This window comes from Mobula birostris, chromosome 5 (genome assembly GCF_030028105.1).
Source record: "Mobula birostris isolate sMobBir1 chromosome 5, sMobBir1.hap1, whole genome shotgun sequence".
NCBI classification, from domain to species: Eukaryota; Metazoa; Chordata; class Chondrichthyes; order Myliobatiformes; family Myliobatidae; genus Mobula; species Mobula birostris.
In genome coordinates, this window is record NC_092374.1 from 135,683,535 (window position 1) to 135,706,498 (window position 22,964).

The 22,964-nt window shown below is 41.8% G+C and overlaps 1 protein-coding gene across 1 annotated transcript in view; it reads left to right on the forward strand.

Annotated features, from left to right (window-relative positions):
• Positions 1-22,964, forward strand: part of abcc4 (ATP binding cassette subfamily C member 4 (PEL blood group)) — a 338,193-nt gene that overhangs the window by 148,072 nt on the left and 167,157 nt on the right. The window contains exons 13-14 of the mRNA XM_072258740.1: positions 1,313-1,399; positions 14,581-14,677. Of these exons, the coding sequence (XP_072114841.1) occupies positions 1,313-1,399; positions 14,581-14,677 (184 nt within the window). The remainder of the gene's footprint in view (positions 1-1,312; positions 1,400-14,580; positions 14,678-22,964) is intronic.

Below are 22,964 nucleotides of genomic sequence, written 5' to 3' on the forward strand. Positions count from 1 at the left end.
TGAATAGACTGAACTTCACATGCCATTTCTCCATTTGTATCTGCAACTAAGTTCTGTAACTGTGCCAATACTTGTGTAAGGGGGTTTCGACTTTTATGTTACTGTGGAGGCTAACTAAAATGGCGTCTTTGTTATGTTAATCTGGGGAATGCGGCTTTGTTGTGTTAAAACGCTGCGAAAGTTTGCACTAACCATTTGTTTTTGCTTTAGTGTGTGATAAGAGAGTACTATTAACCAATTAGGATAGTTGTTATGGTTTTGGTGTATTTGAAGATACTGTATGCGCGGGGTTTTGGGGCAGAAGGCGGGAGAGCGAGACAGAGGATGGACCAGGTGCTGTGAGTCCGCTTACGGGGTCGGACCCCGAGCGAGACGTTCGGCGAGGAGACGGAGACGAACTCGTGTAGAGCGTCTGGTCGACCACCATTGTTGGTCCCAGGCGGTCGGTCGAGGTGGTCCGAGGGGGGGTCGCAGGGTGAAGAAGAAGGGTCTTGAGCTCCAACGGTTTTTGTGTACGAAGAGATTGAACTTTGATAAGTGTGGTGCCTTTTATTTTCCTTTTATATTTTATTCTCTTTAATTATATAGTTCCAGTAATATCTATAAACTGTATATCATTTAATTGCATCTGGTGTATTGTCTGTTATTTGGTGGGGTGGGGTACCTCACACAGCATCCACACAAACTATTACCCAGTTTGGCGGGGCCGAGGCTGTTTCCCTAGACGACAGCGAGCTGAGCGACCCTGAGGGTGGCCAGGGGGGACTACACTTGAAACACCTACACTCTCTACCATGCCACAGACTTTGTATATGTGAACTGGATTTTCCATCCAAGCCATGAATATATATCACAAACAGTACAGCTGCCATTATTGATCCCTGCAGATCACCACTAGTCACATATCCAGCCAGGACAGGTTTCATTGAGCAGTACCCTCTGTCTTCAATGGGCAAGCTGATCCTGAATCGAAACAACCAAGTCACCTTGGATCCCTTGCATCTTCATCTGCTATTCCTTAATAATGGGATAGTGGACTTGCTGTACTTTCCAAATATTTCAGGAAAAATTGACAAGTTGAATAAATTGATCTCAGAATCATGTTTATTATCACTGTTTTGTGTCATTAAATTTGTTTTGTGGCAAATTTTGAAATTAATAGATTGTGTAAAATGAAAGGAATAATAAGACAGTGCTCATGAACAGTTCAGAAATCTGATATTGAGACTGATAATGAAGAATTTGTGGTTGCTGAATTTGGATATGAACAAAGAAGTAATACTGCGTTGTTTCAATTTTCTCTTCACTAAAGATGTGTGTATCAAGATGCTGATGTCTACTTGCTTGATGATCCTCTCAGTGCTGTTGATGCTGAAGTTGGAAAATACCTGTTCGAGCAGTGAGTAGCCGGAAAACGACCAATGTGTTAGACATATTTTGGATAACTTACAGTGCATTGTACAAGTATTCAGCCCCCAAACCCATTGCTCACATAAATGAGTGTAACATCCAGAGATTTTGATCAATTTAACTGAGATTTTTTATTGTGAATCACGTACTCCTTTTTTTTTCCCCAGTAGAGCCCAAAAAGTAGAGGAAATTGTAAAGCATGAAGAATTAAAAATTCAAAAACTGAAATGTCAGCGGTTCAAAAGTATTCATCCCCCTTTGCTCAGTACTTAGTTGAATCACCTCTCACAGCTATTACAGCCAGTAGTCTTTTTGGATAAGTCTCTATTAGCTTTCCACAATGTAATGGAGCAAAATTTGCCCATTGCTCCTTGAAAAATTGTTCAACCTGTGCCAGGTTAGTTAGGGAATGGCAGTGGACAGCAATCTTGAGATCTTTCCAGAGATGTTCAAGCAGGTTAAGGTCAAGACTCTGACTGGGTCACTCAAGGACATCAATTTTCCTTGTTTGGTTTCCTTGTTTGAAGCCACTCCATGGTTACTCTGGCAGTGTGCTTTGGGTAGTAGTAAGAACATCAGAATATAAGAAATAGGAGCAGGAGTAGTCCTGCTGAAAGATGAACTTCCTCCTCAGTTTAAGCTTTCTGGCAGAGGCCAGCAGGTTTTTTTGTTAAGGACCTCTCTGTATTTAGCAGGATTCATCTTCCCATCAATACCAGATAACCAATCCTTGCTGCTGAAAAGCATCCCTATAGCATGATGCTGCCTCCACCATACTTTACAGTAGGGATGGTGTAACCTGGCTTAACTGCAGTATTAGATTTACGCCACATGTACTGCTTAGAGTTGAGGGCATAAAGTTCCATTTTAGTCTCATCCGAACACAGGCCCTCTTCCACCAATTTCCCCCGGGATCAATAAAGTATGACTATGACTGTGACACATCTTTACAATATCTTTTAAGTGACACTTTGCAAAGTCTTTATGGGCAAGGATGTGCTTTTTTTAATTTAACCAGTGCTTCTTCCTTGCCACTCTACCATATATAGTCTATTTGTGCAAAGCCTTGGAGATGTGGAGCCATGAACTTCATCTCCAGTTGCAGCCACTGACTTCAGCAGCTCACTCCGAGTGACTGTCGGTGTCACAGTAGCTTCTCTTACAAGCTTCTCCAGCGACTAAAGTTTAGAGGGGTGGCCTGACTAGGCAGTGTGGCAGTGGTTTCTTATTATTCTGACTTTTTCCACAATGAACAGCACTGAACTCTAAGGTATATTTTAGATGATCTTATACCCTTCCTGAGATTTGTGCTTCTCTATTATCATTTCCCTGGCTTGTCTTGAATGCGCTTTTGTCTTTATTTTGGTTTGGTCTGTTGAAAATCTACCATACTGTTGGGCCTTACAAAGAAAAGTGGGTATTTATTCAGCTGATTCTTCATTGCAGTTGAGGAAAGTTAATGTAGTAATTACAAAGGGGTTGAATACTTTTTCAGCCTCACGATATTGCTTTTTTAATTTTTAGTAAAATGTTGACAGGTTTTATAATTTTTCTTTTGATTTAATGTGATGCACAATGTTTTGTGGATTAGCTCAAAAATCCTACTTCAGTATTTTTTAAGTTTAGGAAATGAAACAGTAAAATGTGAAAATAGCTGTGGCGGCTGAATACTTTACAAAGTGCTGTATTTGTTATTAAAAGTATTTTCATTACATTTTTATCTTTGCACCCTGAACTTGTGATGTCAAGCCAGACACTTCCAGTACTCTTACAATACTGGCATCTGTTCCTAAAAAGCCAGACGAAATATCTTATACACCTTACAGATGTATATCCCCTAATCTGAGGAAAGACATCCTTGCCATAGAGGGAGTACAAAGAAGGTTCACCAGTTTGATTCCTGGAATGGCAGGACTTTCATATGATGAAAGACGGGATCAACTAGGCTTATACTCATTGGATTTTAGAAGATTGAGCGGGGATCTTATTGAAACGTATAAAATCCTAAAGGGATTGGACAGGCTAGATGCAGGAAGATTGTCCCTGATGTTGGGGAAGTCCAGAACGAGGGGTCACAGTTTGAGGATAAAGGGGAAGCCTTTTAGGACCGAGATGAGGAAAAACTTCTTCACACAGAGAGTGGTGAATCTGTGGAATTCTCTGCCACAGGAAACAGTTGAGGCCAGTTCATTGGCTATATTTAAGAGGGAGTTAGATATGGCCCTTGTGGCTAAAAGATCAGGGGGAATGGAGGGAAGGCTGGTACAGGGTCCTGAGTTGGATGATCAGCCATGATCGTACTGAATGGCGGTGCAGGCTCGAAGGGCCGAATGGCCTACTCCTGCACCTACTTTCTATGTGTCTATATAAAATCACGAGGGGCATAAATGGGGTGAATGCACACTGTCTTTCTCCTAGGAAAAGGAAACCAAACACTAGTGGGCATAGGTTTAAAGTTCGAGGGGGAAGATTTAAAAGAGATTTGAGGAGCAACTTCTTCTTGCTGCTGGTAGTGCATGAATAGAATGAGCTGCCAGGGAAAGCAATTGAAATTGATATCATTACAACATTTAAAAAAAAATAGTCGCATCAGTTTGTGTCTTGGAATGGCTTAGAGGGATAAAGGCCAAATATGGGCAAATGGGACGAGCTTCAGAGGTCCTTGGAGCATGGATGCGTTGGGCCAAAGGGCCTGTTTCTATGATGTATTACTCTGATATTCTAAAACCAACCTTCAAAATTAACTCTCCATCATTTGCAAAGCGGTGGAGGCCTGTCATCATTCCTGCAGAACAGCTTTCATTTTAGGGCCAAACTTGGTCAGTGAGACTTCTCTTTCAATATTTTTATTAGTTTCTACATAGAAGAATAGAGAGTACAAGAAAGTATATATAAAGGTGGAAAAAAAACAACTACCAATTACATTATATCTATTCATAATAACAATCTCATTACCCCGTATTCATGTAGGTTAGTCAGTTATATTGAAATATCCTAATTTATTACAAAAAAAGAGTCTAACCCCTACCAAGACCGTAGCTGTTTATTAAGGAGGAAAAAAAGGTAAAATACCTTCTCGTATAATAAAAATTAATAGTAGCCAACATCTAAATTTAAACAACGAATTGAGCGTTTTGAAAGTTTTGAAAATAATTCAGAAAGGGTCCGCACAATGTTTGAAAGACGAGATTCAGAAATTGAACAACGAATCTTCTCTAAATCCAAGCATGACATAACGTCGCATAGCCATTGAGCATGAGTAGGAGGAGAAACATCTTTCCATTTAAACAAAAGCACCCTCCTAGCTATAAGAGAGCTAAAGGCCAAAATATGTAAATCAGATGTCTTTAACTTGATATCTTGTCCTGCAACAATACCGAGTAGGGCCGTCAGAGGATTAGGCTTAAAATTGACTTTGAAAAGTAAAGAAAAAGTTTGAAAAAGCTTCCTTCCATTATTTTTCAAGACATGGATAAGTCCAAAACATATGAATTAATGAAGCTTCTCCATTATTGCATCTGTCACAGTAGGGAAATATATCCGAATAAAAATGAGATAGCTTATCTTTAGTCATATGGACTCTATGTACCACCTTGAATTGTATGAAGAAATGGCAAGCACATAGTGATGAAGTATTAACCAGTTTAAAAATTTCATTCCAAGTTTCCTCAGATAGGTTTTTCACGCACACACACACACTCACTCTCTCACCGCGGTCACGCACACACACACACACACACACACACACACACACACACTCACCGCGGTGTGGAATGGGCTGCTGGCGACGGTGGTGGAGGTGAAAATGATAGGGTCTTTTAAGAGACTCCTGGATAGGTACATGGAGCTTAGGAAAATAGAGGGCTATGGGTAAGCCGAGGTAGTTCTAAGGTAAGGACATGTTTGGCACAACTTGGTGGGCCGAAGGGCCTGTATTGTGCTGTAGGTTTTCTGTGTTTCAAATCGCTCCGGGCTTGGATTTCACTGCTGAAGGAATTGTTCAATCTCTGCAAATCGGCACAGCACACAGACTGATCCTACTTGGTCTGACTCTCAACACCCTGCCTTTCCAGTCTATATGGGCTGGCATTTAGATTGTCCAAACAGTGGATTGTACCTTGCATTAGAACCTGGACCTCACTGTGGCAAGTCATTCCAGGCCTTGAACACACCACCCAGCGATTCGCTTCGGACCTGCATTTTGCTGCCAAAGAAGCCGTTCTCGACCTCTCCAATTCGGCTCAGCGTTTAGTGCGATCCACCCTCAAACCTGGGTTAGTTGGTTAGCAATCAGAACTTTCTGTCCTGTCTTCTCCTCTCCAACCAGCACAGCTCCAACTCCAAGTGCATTGACTTTACTGTGCAGCAGCAGGGCATACCGGCAAATTTCTTTTGCCTTCGCTCGCTTCTTCATTGGTTGCAGTGATAGTTTATCACAATTTACTTTTTTTAAGAGGTGTTATTAATAATGGTTTTAATCAAATTCCTTTCTTTTTGAACTACCAGTGAGCAATTGTGTGTCATTTGTAGCTCCATCTTAAACCAGAAGGTCAGAGGCATGGATCAGGTACAGACAGCTCGGATCAAGTGAATCCTGGAGGGGCTGCAGGGGCATAGTTAACAAGGAAATCAGTAAGTCGAAAAGGGAGGAAGAAAAGATTATGGAAAATCCGAAAAGATATTAGAAGTATATTAAGGGACAAAGAGTAATAACTTTGGCATGGTGTGAAGACAGTAACCTATCCCTCAACGTCAGCAAGATGAAGGAATTGGTTGTTGACTTCAGAAGGAGTAGCGGACCACAGGACCCAATTTACATCGGTCGTGCGCAAGTGGAACAGGTCAAAAGCTTTAAGTTCCTCGGGGTCAGTATCACAGATGACCTGACTTGGTCCAACCAAGCAGAGTCCACTGCCAAGAAGGCCCACCAGAGCCTTTACTTCCTGAGAAAGCTAAAGAAATTTGGCCTGTCCCCTAAAACCCTCACTAATTTTTATAGATGCACCGTAGAAAGCATTCTCGTAGAGTGCATCACAACCTGGTATGGAAGTTGTCCTGTCCAAGACTGGAAGAAGCTGCAGAAGATCGTGAGCACAGCCCAGCACATCACACAAACCAATCTTCTGTTCTTGGACTCACTTTACACCGCACACTGTCAGAGCACTTCTGCCAGGATAATCAAGGTCATGACCCACCCAGCCAACACACTTTTCGTCCCTCTTCCCTCCGGGAGAAGGCTCAGGAGCTTGAAGACTCGTACGGCTTGGGAACGGCTTCTTTTTAAGTGATAAGACTGCTGAACGGATCCTGACCCGGATCTGGGCCGTACCGTCCAAATATCCGGACCTGCCTCTCGGTTCTTTTGCACTACCTTACTTTCCCTTTTCTATTTTCTATTTATGATTTATAATTTAAATTTTTAATATTTACTATCAACTTGTACTCCAGGGAACAGGAAGCGCAGAATCAAATATTGCTGTGAAGATTGTACGCTCTAGTATCAATTGTTTGGCGACAATAAAGTATAAAGTAACTATAGAGAGAACAGGGCTCCTTAAAGACCAAGGTGGACATTGTTGTGAAGCTGGAGGAGATTGGTGAGTTACTTAATGGATATTTCTGCTCTACTTTTACTGTGGAGGGTTTGGACCTTGAGATGGAGAAGTCTTTAAGTCAGTCTGCATTGCAACATAGGAGATGTTGGATGTATTAAAACATATGCAAATCAGTAAGTCTCCAGGACCTGATCAGGTATATCCATAAACTCCTAAGGGTTCTTTTACCTTGAGCTCCCTAATCAAATCCGGTTCCTTACACAACACCCAATCCAGAATGGTTGACCCCATAGTGGGCTCAACCACAAGCTGCTTTCAAAAGCTATCTCTTAAATGTCTTCTCTTGAGATCCAGCACCAAACTGATTTACCCAATCTACGTGCACATTGAAATCTCCCATGACTAACACTGTGATGATTGCCATTTTTAAATGCCTTTCCCACCTCCTATTGTAATTTGTACCCTACATCCTGGTTACTGTTCAGAGGCCTGAATTTAACTCCCATCAGGATCTTTTTACCCTTGCAGTTTCTTAACTCTACCCACAAGGATTCTGCATCTTCTGGTCCTATGTCACCTCTTTCTAAAGATTTGATTTCATTCTTTTTACTAACAGAGCTACTCTACCTTCTCTGCCTATCTGCCTGACCCTTTGCTACAACATGTATCCTTGGATGTGTAAGGGGATTTCTTTTTTTTGTCACTGCGTAGTCTAATTAAAATGGCTTCTTTGTTATGTTATACTTGGAAATACTTCTTTGTTATGTTAAACGCTGAGAAAGTTCTTGCGCTAGCAGCTTGTTTTGGGTTAGGTGGTGATAAGAAGATGTTACGAACCAATTGAGATAGTTGTTATGTTTTTGGTGTATCTGAAGATATTGTATGCGCGGGGTTTTGGGGCAGAAGGTGGGAGAGAGAGGCAAAGGATGGACCAGGCGCTGTGAGTCCACTAACGGGGTCGGACCCTGAGCGGGGCGTTTGGCAAGGAGAGGAGACGGAGACGGACTGGTGTGGAGCGTCTGGTCGACCACTGTTGTTGGTCCCAGGCAGCCGGTCGAGGTGGTCCGAGGGGTCGCCTGAAGCAGAAGGGTCCTGAGCTCCAACTGTTTGTGCATGAAGAGATTGAACTTTGATAAGTGTGGCGCCTTTGATTTTCCTTTTATATTTTATTTTCTATTAATTATGTAGTTCCAGTAATATCTATAAACTGTAAATCATTTAATCGTATCTGGTATATTGTCTGTTATTTGGGCGGGGTGGGGTACATCACACAGCATCCACACAAACTAATTACCCAGTTTGCCGGGGCTGGGGGCTGTTTCCCTAGACGACAGCAAGCTGAGCAACCCTGAGGCTGGCCAGGGGGGCTAAAGATTTTCAGCTCCCAATTATGATCTTCTTTCATTCATGCCTCAGAGATGCCCACAACGTCATACATGCCTCTCTCTAACTGCGCTACAAGATCACCTACCTTATGCTGTGTACTGTGTCCATTCAAATATAACACCTTCAGTCATGTATGCATCATCCTTTTCAATTGCCCCCACCCCATGTTACTGGAAATTAAATTTTTATTATTTCTAATCTTTTTGTCTTTCTATTTATTCTGGAGACTTTCGTAACCTCTCCTACACTCTCCTTCCCTTTATGTTATCCTCACTTTTCCAAACTCTGGAATTGTTGAACCTGGTACTTCATTTAAAGACAAACAACAGGAATTCTGCAGATGCTGGAAATTCAAGCAACACACATCAAAGTTGCTGGTGAACGCAGCAGGCCAGGCAGCATCTGTAGGAAGAGGTGCAGTCGACGTTTCAGGCCGAGACCCTTCGTCAGGACTAACTGAAGGAAGAGTGAGTAAGAGATTTGAAAGTTGGAGGGGGAGGGGGAGATCCAAAATGATAGGAGAAGACAGGAGGGGGAGGGATAGAGCCAAGAGCTGGACAGGTGATAGGCAAAAGGGATACCAGAGGATCATGGGACAGGAGGTCTGGGAAGAAAGACAAGGGGGGGGGAACCCAGAGGATGGACAAGAGGTATATTCAGAGGGACAGAGGGAGAAAAAGGAGAGTGAGAGAAAGAATGTGTGCATAAAAATAAGTAACAGATGGGGTACGAGGGGGAGGTGGGGCCTTAGCGGAAGTTAGGGAAGTCGATGTTCATGCCGTCAGGTTGGAGGCTACCCAGACGGAATATAAGGTGTTGTTCCTCCAACCTGAGTGTGGCTTCATCTTTACAGTAGAGGAGGCCGTGGATGGACATGTCAGAATGGGAATGGGATGTGGAATTAAAATGTGTGGCCACTGGGAGATCCTGCTTTCTCTGGCGGACAGAGCGTAGATGTTCAGCAAAGCGGTCTCCCAGTCTGCGTCGGGTCTCGCCAATGTATAAAAGGCCACATCGGGAGCACCGGACGCAGTATATCACCCCAGTCGACTCACAGGTGAAGTGTTGCCTCACCTGGAAGTACTGTTTGGGGCCCTGAATGGTGGTAAGGGAGGAAGTGTAAGGGCATGTGTAGCACTTGTTCCGCTTACACGGATAAGTGCCAGGAGGGAGATCAGTGGGGAGGGATGGGGGGGGACGAATGGACAAGGGAGTTGTGTAGGGAGCGATCCCTGCGGAATGCAGAGAGAGGGGGGGAGGGAAAGATGTGCTTAGTGGTGGGATCCCATTGGAGGTAGTCTGGCGTACTGACCTCTACCTTGCCGAGGCACAGCGACAACTCGCGGATACCTCCTCTTATTTACCCCTCGATCGTGACCCCACTAAGGAGCACCAGGCCATTGTCTCCCACACCATCACCGACTTTATCCGCTCAGGGGATCTCCCATCCACTGCTACCAACCTTATAGTTCTCACACCCCGCACTTCCCGTTTCTACCTCCTACCCAAGATCCACAAACCTGCCTGTCCTGGCCGACCTATTGTCTCAGCTTGCTCCTGCCCCACCGAACTCATTTCTGCATACCTCGACACTGTTTTATCACCCCTTGTTCAATCCCTTCCGACCTATGTTCGTGACACTTCTCATGCTCTTAAACTTTTCGATGATTTTAAGTTTCCTGGCCCCCACCGCTTTATTTTCACCATGGATGTCCAGTCCTTATATACTTCCATCCCCCAGCAGGAAGGTCTTAAAGCTCTATGCTTCTTTTTGGATTCCAGACCTAATCAGTTCCCCTCTACCACCACTCTGCTCCGTCTAGCGGAATTAGTCCTTACTCTTAATAATTTCTCCTTTGGCTCCTCCCACTTCCTCCAAACTAAAGGTGTAGCTATGGGCACCCGTATGGGTCCTAGCTATGCCTGCCTTTTTGTTGGGTTTGTGGGACAATCTATGTTCCGTGCCTATTCTGGTATCTGTCCCCCACTTTTCCTTCGCTACATCGACGACTGCATTGGCGCTGCTTCCTGCACGCATGCAGAACTCGTTGACTTTATTAACTTTGCCTCCAACTTTCACCCTGCCCTCAAGTTTACCTGGTCCATTTCCGACACCTCCCTCCCCTTTCTAGATCTTTCTGTCTCTGTCTCTGGAGACAGCTTATCCACTGATGTCTACTATAAGCCTACTGACTCTCACAGCTATCTGGACTATTCCTCTTCTCACCCTGTCTCTTGCAAAAACGCCATCCCCTTCTCGCAATTCCTCCGTCTCCGCCGCATCTGCTCTCAGGATGAGGCTTTTTATTCTAGGACGAGGGAGATGTCTTCCTTTTTTAAAGAAAGGGGCTTCCCTTCCTCCACTATCAACTCTGCTCTTAAACGCATCTCCCCCATTTCACGTACATCTGCTCTCACTCCATCCTCTCGCCACCCCACTAGGAATAGGGTTCCCCTGGTCCTCACCTACCACCCCACCAGCCTCCGGGTCCAACATATTATTCTCCGTAACTTCCGCCACCTCCAACGGGATCCCACCACTAAGCACATCTTTCCCTCCCCACCTCTCTCTGCATTCCGCAGGGATCGCTCCCTACACAACTCTCTTGTCCATTCGTCCCCCCCATCCCTCCCCACTGATCTCCCTCCTGGCACTTATCCGTGTAAGCGGAACAAGTGCTACACATGCCCTTACACTTCCTCCCTTACCACCATTCAGGGCCCCAAACAGTCCTTCCAGGTGAGGCAACACTTCACCTGTGAGTCGACTGGGGTGATATACTGCGTCCGGTGCTCCCGATGTGGCCTTTTATATATTGGCGAGACCCGACGCAGACTGGGAAACCGCTTTGCTGAACATCTACGCTCTGTCCGCCAGAGAAAGCAGGATCTGCCAGTGGCCACACATTTTAATTCCACATCCCATTCCCATTCTGACATGTCTATCCACGGCCTCCTCTACTGTAAAGATGAAGCCACACTCAGGTTGGAGGAACAACACCTTATATTCCACCTGGGTAGCCTCCAACCTGATGGCATGAACATCGACTTCTCTAACTTCCGCTAAGGCCCCACCTCCCCCTCGTACCTCATCTGTTACTCATGTTTATGCACACATTCTTTCTCTCACTCTCCTTTTTCTCCCTCTGTCCCTCTGAATATACCTCTTGCTCATTCTCTGGGTCCGCCACCCCCCCCCCCCCGTCTTTCTTCCCGGACCTCCTGTCCCACGATCCTCTCATATCCCCTTTTGCCTATCACCTGTCCAGCTCTTGGCTCCATCCCTCCCCCTCCTGTCTTCTCCTATCATTTTGGATCTCCCCCTCCCCCTCCAACTTTCAAATCCCTTACTCACTCTTCCTTCAGTTAGTCCTGACGAAGGGTCTCGGCCTGAAACGTCGACTGCGCCTCTTCCTACAGATGCTGCCTGGCCTGCTGCGTTCACCAGCAACTTTGATGTGTGTTACTTCATTTAAAGACACACTTTTAACCCCTCTCACTGACTGCAGTTTTAACCCATCATCTGCCTATCCTTCGTCACAGTCTCACTACACACTGCATGTACCAGTAAGCCTAAAACATGTGGTAAGTAAGTTACTAGAGTGCATCTGAGGATTAAGTACACACATATTTGGAAAGACAAGGTTGATTAGTGTTAGCACAGTTTTGTTTCGGAGACGATCTTGACAAGGTTCCATTTGGTAGTTTGCTATGGGAAGTTAGGTCACATGACAGCAAGCTAACGTGAAGATAGGAAGTATCAGAATCATATATAATATCACAGGCATATGTTGTCAAATTTGTTGTTATGCGTCAGCAGTACATTGCAATACATAAATACTGTGATACAGTAAGGCATACATATATAATAAAGCTAAATTAAATAAGTAGAGCAAAATTTCTTGCTGGAATTCAGAAGAATGAGAGGAGCCCTTATAGAAACATAGAAAATAATAAAAGGAATAGATAAGATAGATGCAGAAAAGTTGTTTCTACTGGTAGATAAGACTAGAACTAGGGGACATAGCCTCAGCATTTGGGGGAGTAGATTTTGGACGGAGGTGAGGAGGAACTGCTTTTCCCTAAGAGTGGTGAATCTGTGGAATTCTCTGTCCAATGAAGCAGTGGAGGTTACCCCAGTAAGTATATTTAAGACAAGGTTGTATAGATTTTTGCATAGCAGGGGAATTAAGGGTTATGGGGAAAAGGCAGGTAGGTGGAGATGAGTCCATGGTCAGATCAGCCATGATCTTACTGAATGGCGGAGCAGGTTCAACAGGCCAGATGGCCGACTCCTGCTCCTGTTTCTTATGCACTTATGTTCTTATAAAAAAGTAGTAGGTTATTGTTAATAGGTTTAACGTCCATTCAGAAATCTGATGGCAGAAGGAAAGAAGTTGTTCCTGATTCACTGAGGGTGCCCTCAGGCTCCTATACCTCCTCCCTGATGATAGCAATGAAAAGTCCTGGTTGATGGGGGTCCTTAATGATGGATGCTGCCTTTCTGAGGCATCACTCCTTGAAGATGTCGTGGATGCTGGGAGTCTAGTGCCCATGATGGAACTGACTGAGTTTACAATGTTATGCAGCTTATATTGATCCTGTGCTGTCCCCACCCCCCAATACCAGACGGTGATGCTGCAAGTGAGAAGGCTCACTCCTGTACATCTGTAGAAATTTTCAAGTGTCTTTAGTGACATAACAAATATCCTCAGACTCCAAATGAAATAAGGCCACTGTCATGCTTTCTTTGTAACCGCATCAATATGTTGGGCGCAGGATAGATCCTCAGAGATGTTTGACACCTAGGAACTTGAAATTGCTCACTTTTTCCACTTCTGATCTCACTGAGGAATGATGTCTTTTCCCTCTTCTTACCCTTTCTGAAATCCACAATCACTTCTTTTGTCCTACTGATGTTGAGTGAAAGTTTGTTCCAATGAAATAGCTGATAAATCTCACTTTTGTACGCCTTCTCATCACCATCTGAAATTTTGCCAACTAAGGTTGTGTAATCAGCAAATTTATAGATAGCTTTTGAGCTGTGCCTAGCGACACATTCATGGGTGTAGAGAGAGTAGAGCAGTGGGCTAAGCACACATCCCTGAGGTGCGCCAGAGTTGATTATCGGCGAGATGAAGATGTTATTTCCAACCCACACAGACTGTGGTCTTCTGGTGAGGAAGTTGAGGATCCAGTTACAGAGCAAATTAGAGAGAGTAGTGATGGGAAGTTTCTTTTCGGACAACAGGCCCTTGACTATGGTATTCCCCAGGCCTCAGTGCTAGCTATTTGTCTTCTATATCAGTGACTTGGATGAGAATCTATGGTTAGTAACCTGAGGACATAGGGTTAAGATAAGAGGGCAGAAGATTCAGAAAGGATTTGACAGAGAAATATTGTACTTTGAGGGTGGTTGTACACCACCAATTTGTAATACTAAAAGAGGTAAGTTTCTTCTTGAAGTATAAAAAATATAGGAGTCAAAGCATTCATACTGATATAATTTACTTTTTCTTTTGACATTAAGAGTCGCGATTTCTCAAGCTCTTTTAATTTGGATCTAACCTCTATGTAGAGATGTTGTTTACAAATTCTTTCCCTCACTTCCAGTTTAATGAATGAAGAAACTTCCATTATTGAACTTAGTTTTGTAAGTTGTGCTTTTTGCCATTACATATAGGTTCAGTGTCATGAAGGATATACTTCCTAAATTTTATAATGCTGCAGAGGGAGGATACTAAATATACTGGAAGATTTAGGAGGGATTTGTGGAAGATTTTTTTACTCATATAGAGTGACTGTATCTGGAATTTACGTCCTGACAGAGGGATGGAAGTGATTAATCTTAAAACAGTTCAGTTTTTGGATGAGTATATGAAATGCCATGCCATAGAAAGCTGTAGACTGCTGAGAAATGGGATTAGTGTAGCTACGTATTTTGCCCAGCACAGGCACAGTGAGCCAAAGAACCTGTGTCCATGATATAAGATTCTGACATGACTTTCTGATCACTATTCAGTTTTGTTTCAAATCTTCCTCTTTTTATACTAATACATTCAGTTGCATTTTCCTAGTCTTGTTATGCAGACTGATGTGTAGTCAAGTTCTTAGCTTGTCAACAGTTCTACAGCTTGATTGTCACCATCAAAATCAAACAGTGCAAACTAGATTCGGGATCACAGTAGAGAGGTGCTGATTATTCTTATTTCTTATTTTTGTGCCGTAGGTGTATAACAGGAATTTTGAAGCATAAGCCTCGTATTCTGGTGACCCATCAGCTTCAATATCTAAGTGCTGCTAGCCAAATTATCATATTAAAAGAGGTAAGTTTCTTCTTTGAACCAAGTGTCCCTTTGTGAAAATACATTAAAATGGGAATTGGACACTCCAATTAACAAGTTGTGAAAAGCTTAGAATAGAACTTTTATTTGTAATTTGGATCCGTCTTTGCCTAATTGAATTGACTTTATTACTTACATGCTTCATATACATGAGTAAAAATCTTTACGTAGCATCTCTATCTAAATGTGCAATTCATAATTTATAATAAATAGTATGTACAACAATATAACATAGTTGTGTCAGCATGAATTAATCAGTCTGATGGCCTGATGGAAGAAGCTGTCCCAGAGCCTGTTGGTCCTGGCTTTTATGCTGTGGTACTGCTTCCCCGACGGTAGCAGCTGGAACAGTTTGTGACTGGTGTGACTTAGGTCCCCATTGATCCCATGAGCCCTTTTTACACACCTGTCTTTGTAAATATCCTGAATAGTGGGAAGTTCTCATCTACAGATGGTCTGGGCTGTCGCACCACTCCCTGCAGAGTCTTGCGATTGAGGGAAGCACAGTTCCCATACCAGGCAGTGATGCAGCCAGTCAGGATGCTCTCAATTGTGCCCCTATAGAAATTTCTTAGGTCTTGGGGGCCCATACCAAACTTCTTCAACCATCTGAGGTGAAAGGGGTACTGTTGTGCCTTTTTCACTACACAGCCAGTATGTACAGAGCACGTGAGATACTCAGTGATGTTTATACCAAGGATCTTAAAGCTGTTCACCCTCTCAACCCGAGATCCATTGATGTCATTAGGGGTTAGTCTGTCTCCATTCCTCCTGTAGTCTACAATCAGCTCCTTTGTTTTTGCGACATCGAGGGAGAGGTTGTTTTCTTGTCACCACTGTGTCAGGGTGATGACTTCTTCTCTGTAGGCTGCCTCATTATTATTTGAGATCAATATAGTGTCGTCAGCAAATTTAATTAGCAAATTGGAGCTTGGGTGGCAACACAGTCATGAGTATACAGAGAGTAAAGGAGGGGCTTAGGACACAACCCTGAGTGGCACCTGTATTGAGGGTCAGAGGTGAGGGAGCCCACTCTTACCACCTGCCGGCGATCTGACAGGAAGTCCAGGATCCAGCTACACGGCAGGGTGAAGGCCGAGGTCTCTGAGCTTCTTGTCAAGCCTGGAGGGAATTATGGTGTTGAATACTGAACTGTAATCCAAGAATAGCATTCTCACATAAGCATCCTTCTTCTCAAGGTGTGTAAGGACAGTGTGTAGAGCTGTGGCTATTGTGTTGTCTGTCAATTGGTTGTGTTGGTTGGCGAATTGTGGGGGTCCAGTGTGGGTGGTAGCAAGCTGCAGATGTAGTCCTTGACCAGCCTCTCAAAGCATTTGCTTATTATTGCGGTGAGTGCGACAGGACGCCAGTCGTTCAGACATGTTACCTTGGTCTTTCTAGGTACAGGAACAATGGTGGGTGTTTTGAAGCAGGAGAGCACTCTACAGTGGGAGAGGAAGAGATTAAAATGTGTGTAAACACACCTGCCAGTTGTAAAACGCACATCCTGAATGCCTGTCCTGGGATACCGTCCGGTCCTGCAATCTTGCGACTGTCCACTTGTTGGAAACACCTGCATACTTCAGCCAAGATGACCAGGCTACAGGTTGCATCAGCTGTAGGTCTCCTCAGGGGCTCAGTTTGGCAACATCGAATCGAACGTGAAAAAGATTTAGCTCATCTGGGAGAGAGGCAGCAATGTTAGAAACTCCACTGCGTTTAGCTTTGAAGTCTGCGATGGTGTGCAGACGTTGCCATAAGCTGTGTGTGTTGTTGGTAGAGAGCTGAGTCTGAATCTTGTACCTGTATTGTTGTTTCGCTGCCTTTATGACTTTGCGTAGATTGTAGCTGCATTTCCTGAGTTCCTGTTGGCCACTGGCAACGTAAGCTCTGTGTCGCACAGCAAGTGCTGCTCGCAAGGAGCTGTTGATCCAGGGTTTCTGGTTTGGATAGTCCCTGACCGATTTCTGGGGGACTACATCCTTGATGCACTGCTGGATGAAACCCGTGACCCCTTCCGTGAACTCGGAGACATCCTCGTCATGGAAGACATTCCAGTCGACATCATCAAAGCAGTCAACATCATAAGATGACCAGGGTGTTTCTACTTTTATTCTACATTTAGAAATGTGGTACGTGCTTTGCATAATTTTCAATTTGCTTCAATGGATTATCTAAACGATTGTAGAGGCTTGTGCACAAACTCCTGGTCAGCATTCTGGGTTTCAGGCTACAAACAGGATTTCCAAAAATTACTTTACAATCTATGGACTCACTTTCAAGGACTCTTCGGCTCATGTTCTTGATATTTATTATTGTTGTATTTTTACTTTTTTCTCAGCTCAAGCTGGTAAAACTTGAGGTACAGATGTAGCCAAGCACACTCGTTTCTCAATTGCTAGGAAAGTTTGGATTATTCTGAATTGCTAAGACTTTTCAGATTGTTTTAGTAGTGTTTAGTTCTGTGGCTTTCTGAAGATTTACATAAATATTGCTGTGTCGGCTTAATTGTTTAATGCTATCTTGTAGTGCTCAAAGGTCGAATTTAATGTCAGAAATGTATACAATATACATTCTGAAATGCTTTTTCTTCGCAAACATCCACAAAAACACAGAAGTGCCCCAAAGAATGAATGACAGTTAAACGTGAGAACCCCAAAGCCCTCCCCAGTTCCCCCCCCACGCATAAATAGCAGCAAGCAACAATTGCCCTTCCCCCCACCAGCAAAAGAAAACGCATCGGTCTGCCACCAGGCCCAAGCGTGTGCTAAGCTATAGCAAAGACACAGACCAAAGTTACCCCAAAGACTTCGCATTTCATCCGACATTCAACAAACCACAGGTTCTCTCTCTCCCTGGCAAGGGAGAGGGAAGTGGCCCCCATTTTCACAGCAAGTGGGAGACATAACAACAACCCACTGGTTTACAGTGTTAAAAGTCCATTTCATCACTTTTTTTCCAAGCTCTGTGTCCGAAGATCGCAAAGACCTTGGGCCTTCAGGCCCATAGCGAACGATTTTCCAGCCTCCCCGATGACACAAGAGTCTCCTGCTGTGACACCGCCCCTCGATCCGCCTGTCTCCAGAACTCCAAGATCTTAGGATTCTGAACACGATCGAGATTCTCAGGCCAAACCTATGGCATGTGGAATAACGGCCAGTCGTGGAACCCTGAGAACGTGTCGCATTCCTGCGAGGAATTGAAGCCTGCGTGTAACTCCAGGTCAAGGTCTTCAAGAGATATTAAAAGTGGAAATAGAGCTGTTTACAAAGACGCAAGCAAAGGAGTCGCCGTTAGGCGCCATCGTTCCTCCTAAGCTCCACCTTCTTCGAAATGATATCAGTTTTAGATATTACTATTGGGACAATGTATGTACCCTGTTCATAGAAACATAGAAAGCCTACAGCATAATACAGGCCCTTCGGGCCACAAAGCAGTGCCAAACATGCCCTTACCTTACCTAGGCTTAGCCATAGCCTTCTATTTCGCTAAGCTCCGTGTATCCATCCAGGAGTCTCTTAAAAGTTCATGTTCCAAAGTCTTTCAATTTGCTCTTTTAATTCTTTTAATTTATTTCTGTATGTTATGTGTGTTTGGAATGGCTATATCTATTAGTAAGTTATTCTTGCTTGTTCATCCTGTAAAATTATATCCAGACGATTATTATGGATTGTCCTATCTGTAATAATGGATCAGCTGTAATTATAAGATTGAGTTAAACTGCTGCAGGATCCTGTAACATGTTGGTTTGTTTCTGGTTTCTCTTGGCATTTTCTGCATTTATCATCTTGAATTTGTAGGTCTCTTATTACATAACTTCTGATATTCTTTTGGGTTAACCACCTGGTCCAGTATTGCCACAAAGAACCCCTCTACTTCTGGGAAGAGATCTGCAACCCCGAGCCAGGCATTTGATGCTTTCTTGTGTACATCAGGTCTGCTCAGATTGTGGGGATGTCTTCCACGGAGGGTCATGCTCTTCTGTTTAACTTTTTCTTCTGTAGTGATAATTTCTTCATTTTTCTGGGTTGTGCTTTCACTTAAGTTCAGTGGTGTGTACTTCTTATCAGAATTTCATGTGTATGCATGGAGTGCTGAATCCTATTTTTGTTGATGAAAATATATTCTTAGAAGTTTTATCTGACTGTGGTGTAATATTTTAAATTTTTTTTAATCCTCTTCCTCTTTCTGTCTCAGGTAGTGTTAATCCAAGTGTATTCTAGTTGCACATAGTGTTTTCTAAAATTTGTCAATTCAGTTTTTATTTTTCTTAGTAAATTTTCAACATCTGTTTTGGACCAAGCTGTTATGGCAAAATAATACATTAATATGGGTCTGGTGAAAGTGTTTATTGCCCTTGTTATATTTTTACCATTAAACGCTGTTTGGCAGATTTTCCTAAGCCTTGAAGTAAATTCTGTTGAATGATTTACCTTTATTGGACTATGACCTATTTTCTTCTTTTTTATATATTTTATTTAATTTTTAAAGAAGAAATATAAGGACTCAATTAATACATATTGAAAAAAAATTAATTCAAATACATTAATAAGTCTGAGAGAGAAAAAAAAAGAACACCTATCCCAACACCATCTCCCCACATTTGGAAAAAAGGAGGAAGAAAAAAAACATGAAAGACAGAGGAAAGAAAGGAGAGAAGAAAAAAGAAAAGAGAAAAAAAGAAGAAGAAGAGTAGGCATCCAGCTCTCAGAGTCAGTTTAAAATACAAATTAAAGAAACTAGCATAATAAGAGATATATTAATTTTAAAAAATTAAAATAAATAGATTAAACAATCTGGGCATTTGAGTAATCCAAATATGGTTGCCAAATCTCAATGAACATAGTATATCCATTCCTAAGGGTGTAAGTAATCTTCTCAAGGGGTATACAACTTTGCATTTCTTTATTCCAGCTATCAATATGTACAAGGGAATCGGATTTCCATGTTACCGCTATGCATTTCCTGGCCACCGACAATGCAATTTTAATGAATTTGGATTTATTCCTGGGGAGGTTAACTTTCAAAACTGCTAACCCTAGAAGAAACAATTCTGGGTCTAGAGGGAAATCCATCCTCAGAATCTTCCCCAGTACCTCCCCCAGAACTATCCAAAAAGATCTCAGTTTCGTGCATAGCCAGGTGGAATGCAAAAAAGTACCAACATCTTTGCCACACCTGAAAAACTTGTCAGAAATTTCTGGTTTATTCTTATGTATTTTTTCATGTGTGAGATACAACTGATGTAAAAAATTAAAATGTATCATTCTGTATCTAGAGTTGATAACACTGTCCAAACATAGATGTGACCAACATTGATGATCAATTACAATGCCCAAATCCGACTCCCATCTCTCCCTCGATCTCTATATGCCAAGCTTTAGGCATTGGTCCTGGAATAAAGAATACATATTAGAAATAAATTTAGTTGTATTCCCCTTTTGAATTAGAATCTCCATGTCTGAGCACCTTGGTAGAGCCAGTGATGGACCCAAACAGTCCCTCAAAAAAGATCGTAATTGGAGATAACAGAAGAATGTGTTATTAGATAAATTATATTTATTTTTAAGTCCCTCAAAGGACATAAATTGCTTCTGCTGATTATAACAATCTTCAATGCACCTAATACCGTGTTGATACCAGGTGACTAGAAATTTATTATCCAGAGTCATGGGTATTAATCTGTTCCTGAGATAGAGGCGTCTTTGAGGATATTCCTTTTTATAGACCCATAAATTGTTTAATTTTTTTCCCAGATATAAATTACATGTCTCAGTAGAGGATTGTTTGTTTTCTTTATAATTAATTTGGAGTCCCATTTATATATAAGTTCTTCTGCCATCTCCTCTTCCACCATATGTAAGCCAATTGTAACCCAAGAAGGAACAGTTGTCTCATCAAAAAAAGAAGCAATGAAACGTGCTTGTGCAGCTAAATATTTTTTTAAAATCTGTTAATTTTAACCCTCCCAATTTATAGTCCCAGATCAATTTTTCCATGGAGATTCTAGATATTTTACCCGACCATAAAAATAGACAAATATGTCCATTAATAATCTTAAAAAAATTATTGGATAATGGGATAGGTAAAGACTGAAAAAAATACTGAAGTCATGGCATTATCTTCATTTTTATACAGTTTACCGTGCCCATCAGTGTGATGGGAAGGTTTATCCACCTACGTAGGTTCTCCTCAACATTCCGCAGCAAGGGGAGGTAATTAAGTTTATAGAGGTCATCCAAATTACGATTAAACTTAACCCCCAGATATTTCATGTTGAATTTAACCCATCTAAACTGAGTGCCATATGGATATTGGGCATAGTCTCGTCTACTTAAAGGTAGAATTTCACTTTTATTCCAATTTATTTTATATCCCGAGACTATATCATAATTGTCTAGCAAGGCCCTAAGTCTTACCAAAGAGCTGGCTGGGTCAGCCAAATATACTAAAATGTCATCAGCAAATAAATTAATTTTCTATTCTTCCTGGGCCACTTTAAACCTCTTTATGTCTGGATCTCATCTAACAGCCTCAGCCAATGGCTCTATTGCCAGAACAAATAGAGCTGGAGATAATGGGCAACCTTGTCTACTAGATCTATGTAGAAAGAAAACTGGTGAAATCTGCCCGCTCATAATTATTTTGGCCTTAGACTGATGGTAAAGTGCTCTTATCCAATTTATGAATATTTGGCTTAGACCAAATTTTTCCACCTTGTTTTAAATAAAAAATCCCATTCAAGTCTATCAAAGGCCTTTTCAGCATCTAAAGCCACTGCTACAGTTGGGTCCACCTTCGTCCTAGCTAAATGTAATATAGTCAATAGTCTGCCAATATTATCAGATAATTGTCTATTTTTAATAAATCCTGTTTGATCGGATTTAATCAATTTTGACAGATATCGAGCTAATCTGTTAGCCAATGCCTTTGCTATAATTTTATAGTCCACATTTAAAAGTGAGATATGCCGGTAAAATGCTAGTTTTAGTGGATCCTTGTCCTTCCTAAGAATTAACATAATAATTGCTGTTGAAAAGGATTCTGGTAGAGTATGGGTCTCTTCAGCCTGAGTCACAACCCTCATAAAAAGGGGCATTAATTGATCCTTAAATTTTCTATAAAATTCAGGGGGGAAAACATCATCTCCCTGTGATTTATTAGCCTGTAATAAGCCTAGGGCTCTTTCAATTTCATCCCTAGAAAAAGGAGCATTCAATTCATCCTGATCATGTTGATTCAATTTGGGAAGTTGGAAATTAGATAAGGAATCATCAATTTTCAGTGAGTCACCCACTGATTCTGATTTATATAGTTCTGAATAGAACTGCTTAAAAGTATCACTTATTTCTTTTGGCTTGTATGAAATCTTACCTTCCCCTGTTTGAATTGCATTTATTGTTCTGGAGGTTTCTTCTACCCTCAATTGCCAAGATAGTACTTTATGGGTTCTCTCTCCTAATTCATAATATTGTTGGTTTGATTTTAGTATCATTTTTTTCTATTCTATAGGTTTGTTTTGTGTTATACTCCAATTTTTTATTTATTAATTTTTTATAATTTTCCTCTGTTGTTAAATTCTGACAGTCTTTTTCTAATTGTGTTATTTCTTTTTCAATTCATTTAGTTCTGTTACATATTTATTTTTTATACCCTTAACATATCCAATTATCTTAGGTATGCTTTTAATGTGTCCCATAATAAGAAATTATTGGCAGTAGAGGGTGAGTTTGTCTCACAGAACAATTCTATTTGAGCTCTAATAAAACTGTAAAACTCAGTTTTTTTCAACAGCAAAGGATTAAAACGCTGTCTATATAATAATTTTTGTTTATCAGGCATCTCAATTGATAAAATTAAAGGTGAATGGCCAATAGTAGCCTAGCGGCATATTCTGTTTGAATGACCCTACTTTCTAATTTAGCTGATACTAGAACTCAGTCAATTCTAGAGTAGGAATCATATTGTTTTGAATAGAAAGAGTAGTCCCTTTCCCTGGGATGCTGCCATCTCCAAGCATCTATTATATTCAAGTCCTTCATGAAGGCCAAGGTGGTTTTTGCTGCCCTGACCTTCACGACTTTTTTGACTGATCTATCTAAAATTGGATCCAGACAAAAATTGAAATCCCCTCCAATTAAGATATTTTCATATCCTTGAACAAATTTCAAAAAAATATTTTGGATAAATTTCTCATCGTCATAATTGGGGGCATATAAATACAAAAGTATCCAGGATTCTGAATATATTTGACAGTTGACCATAACAA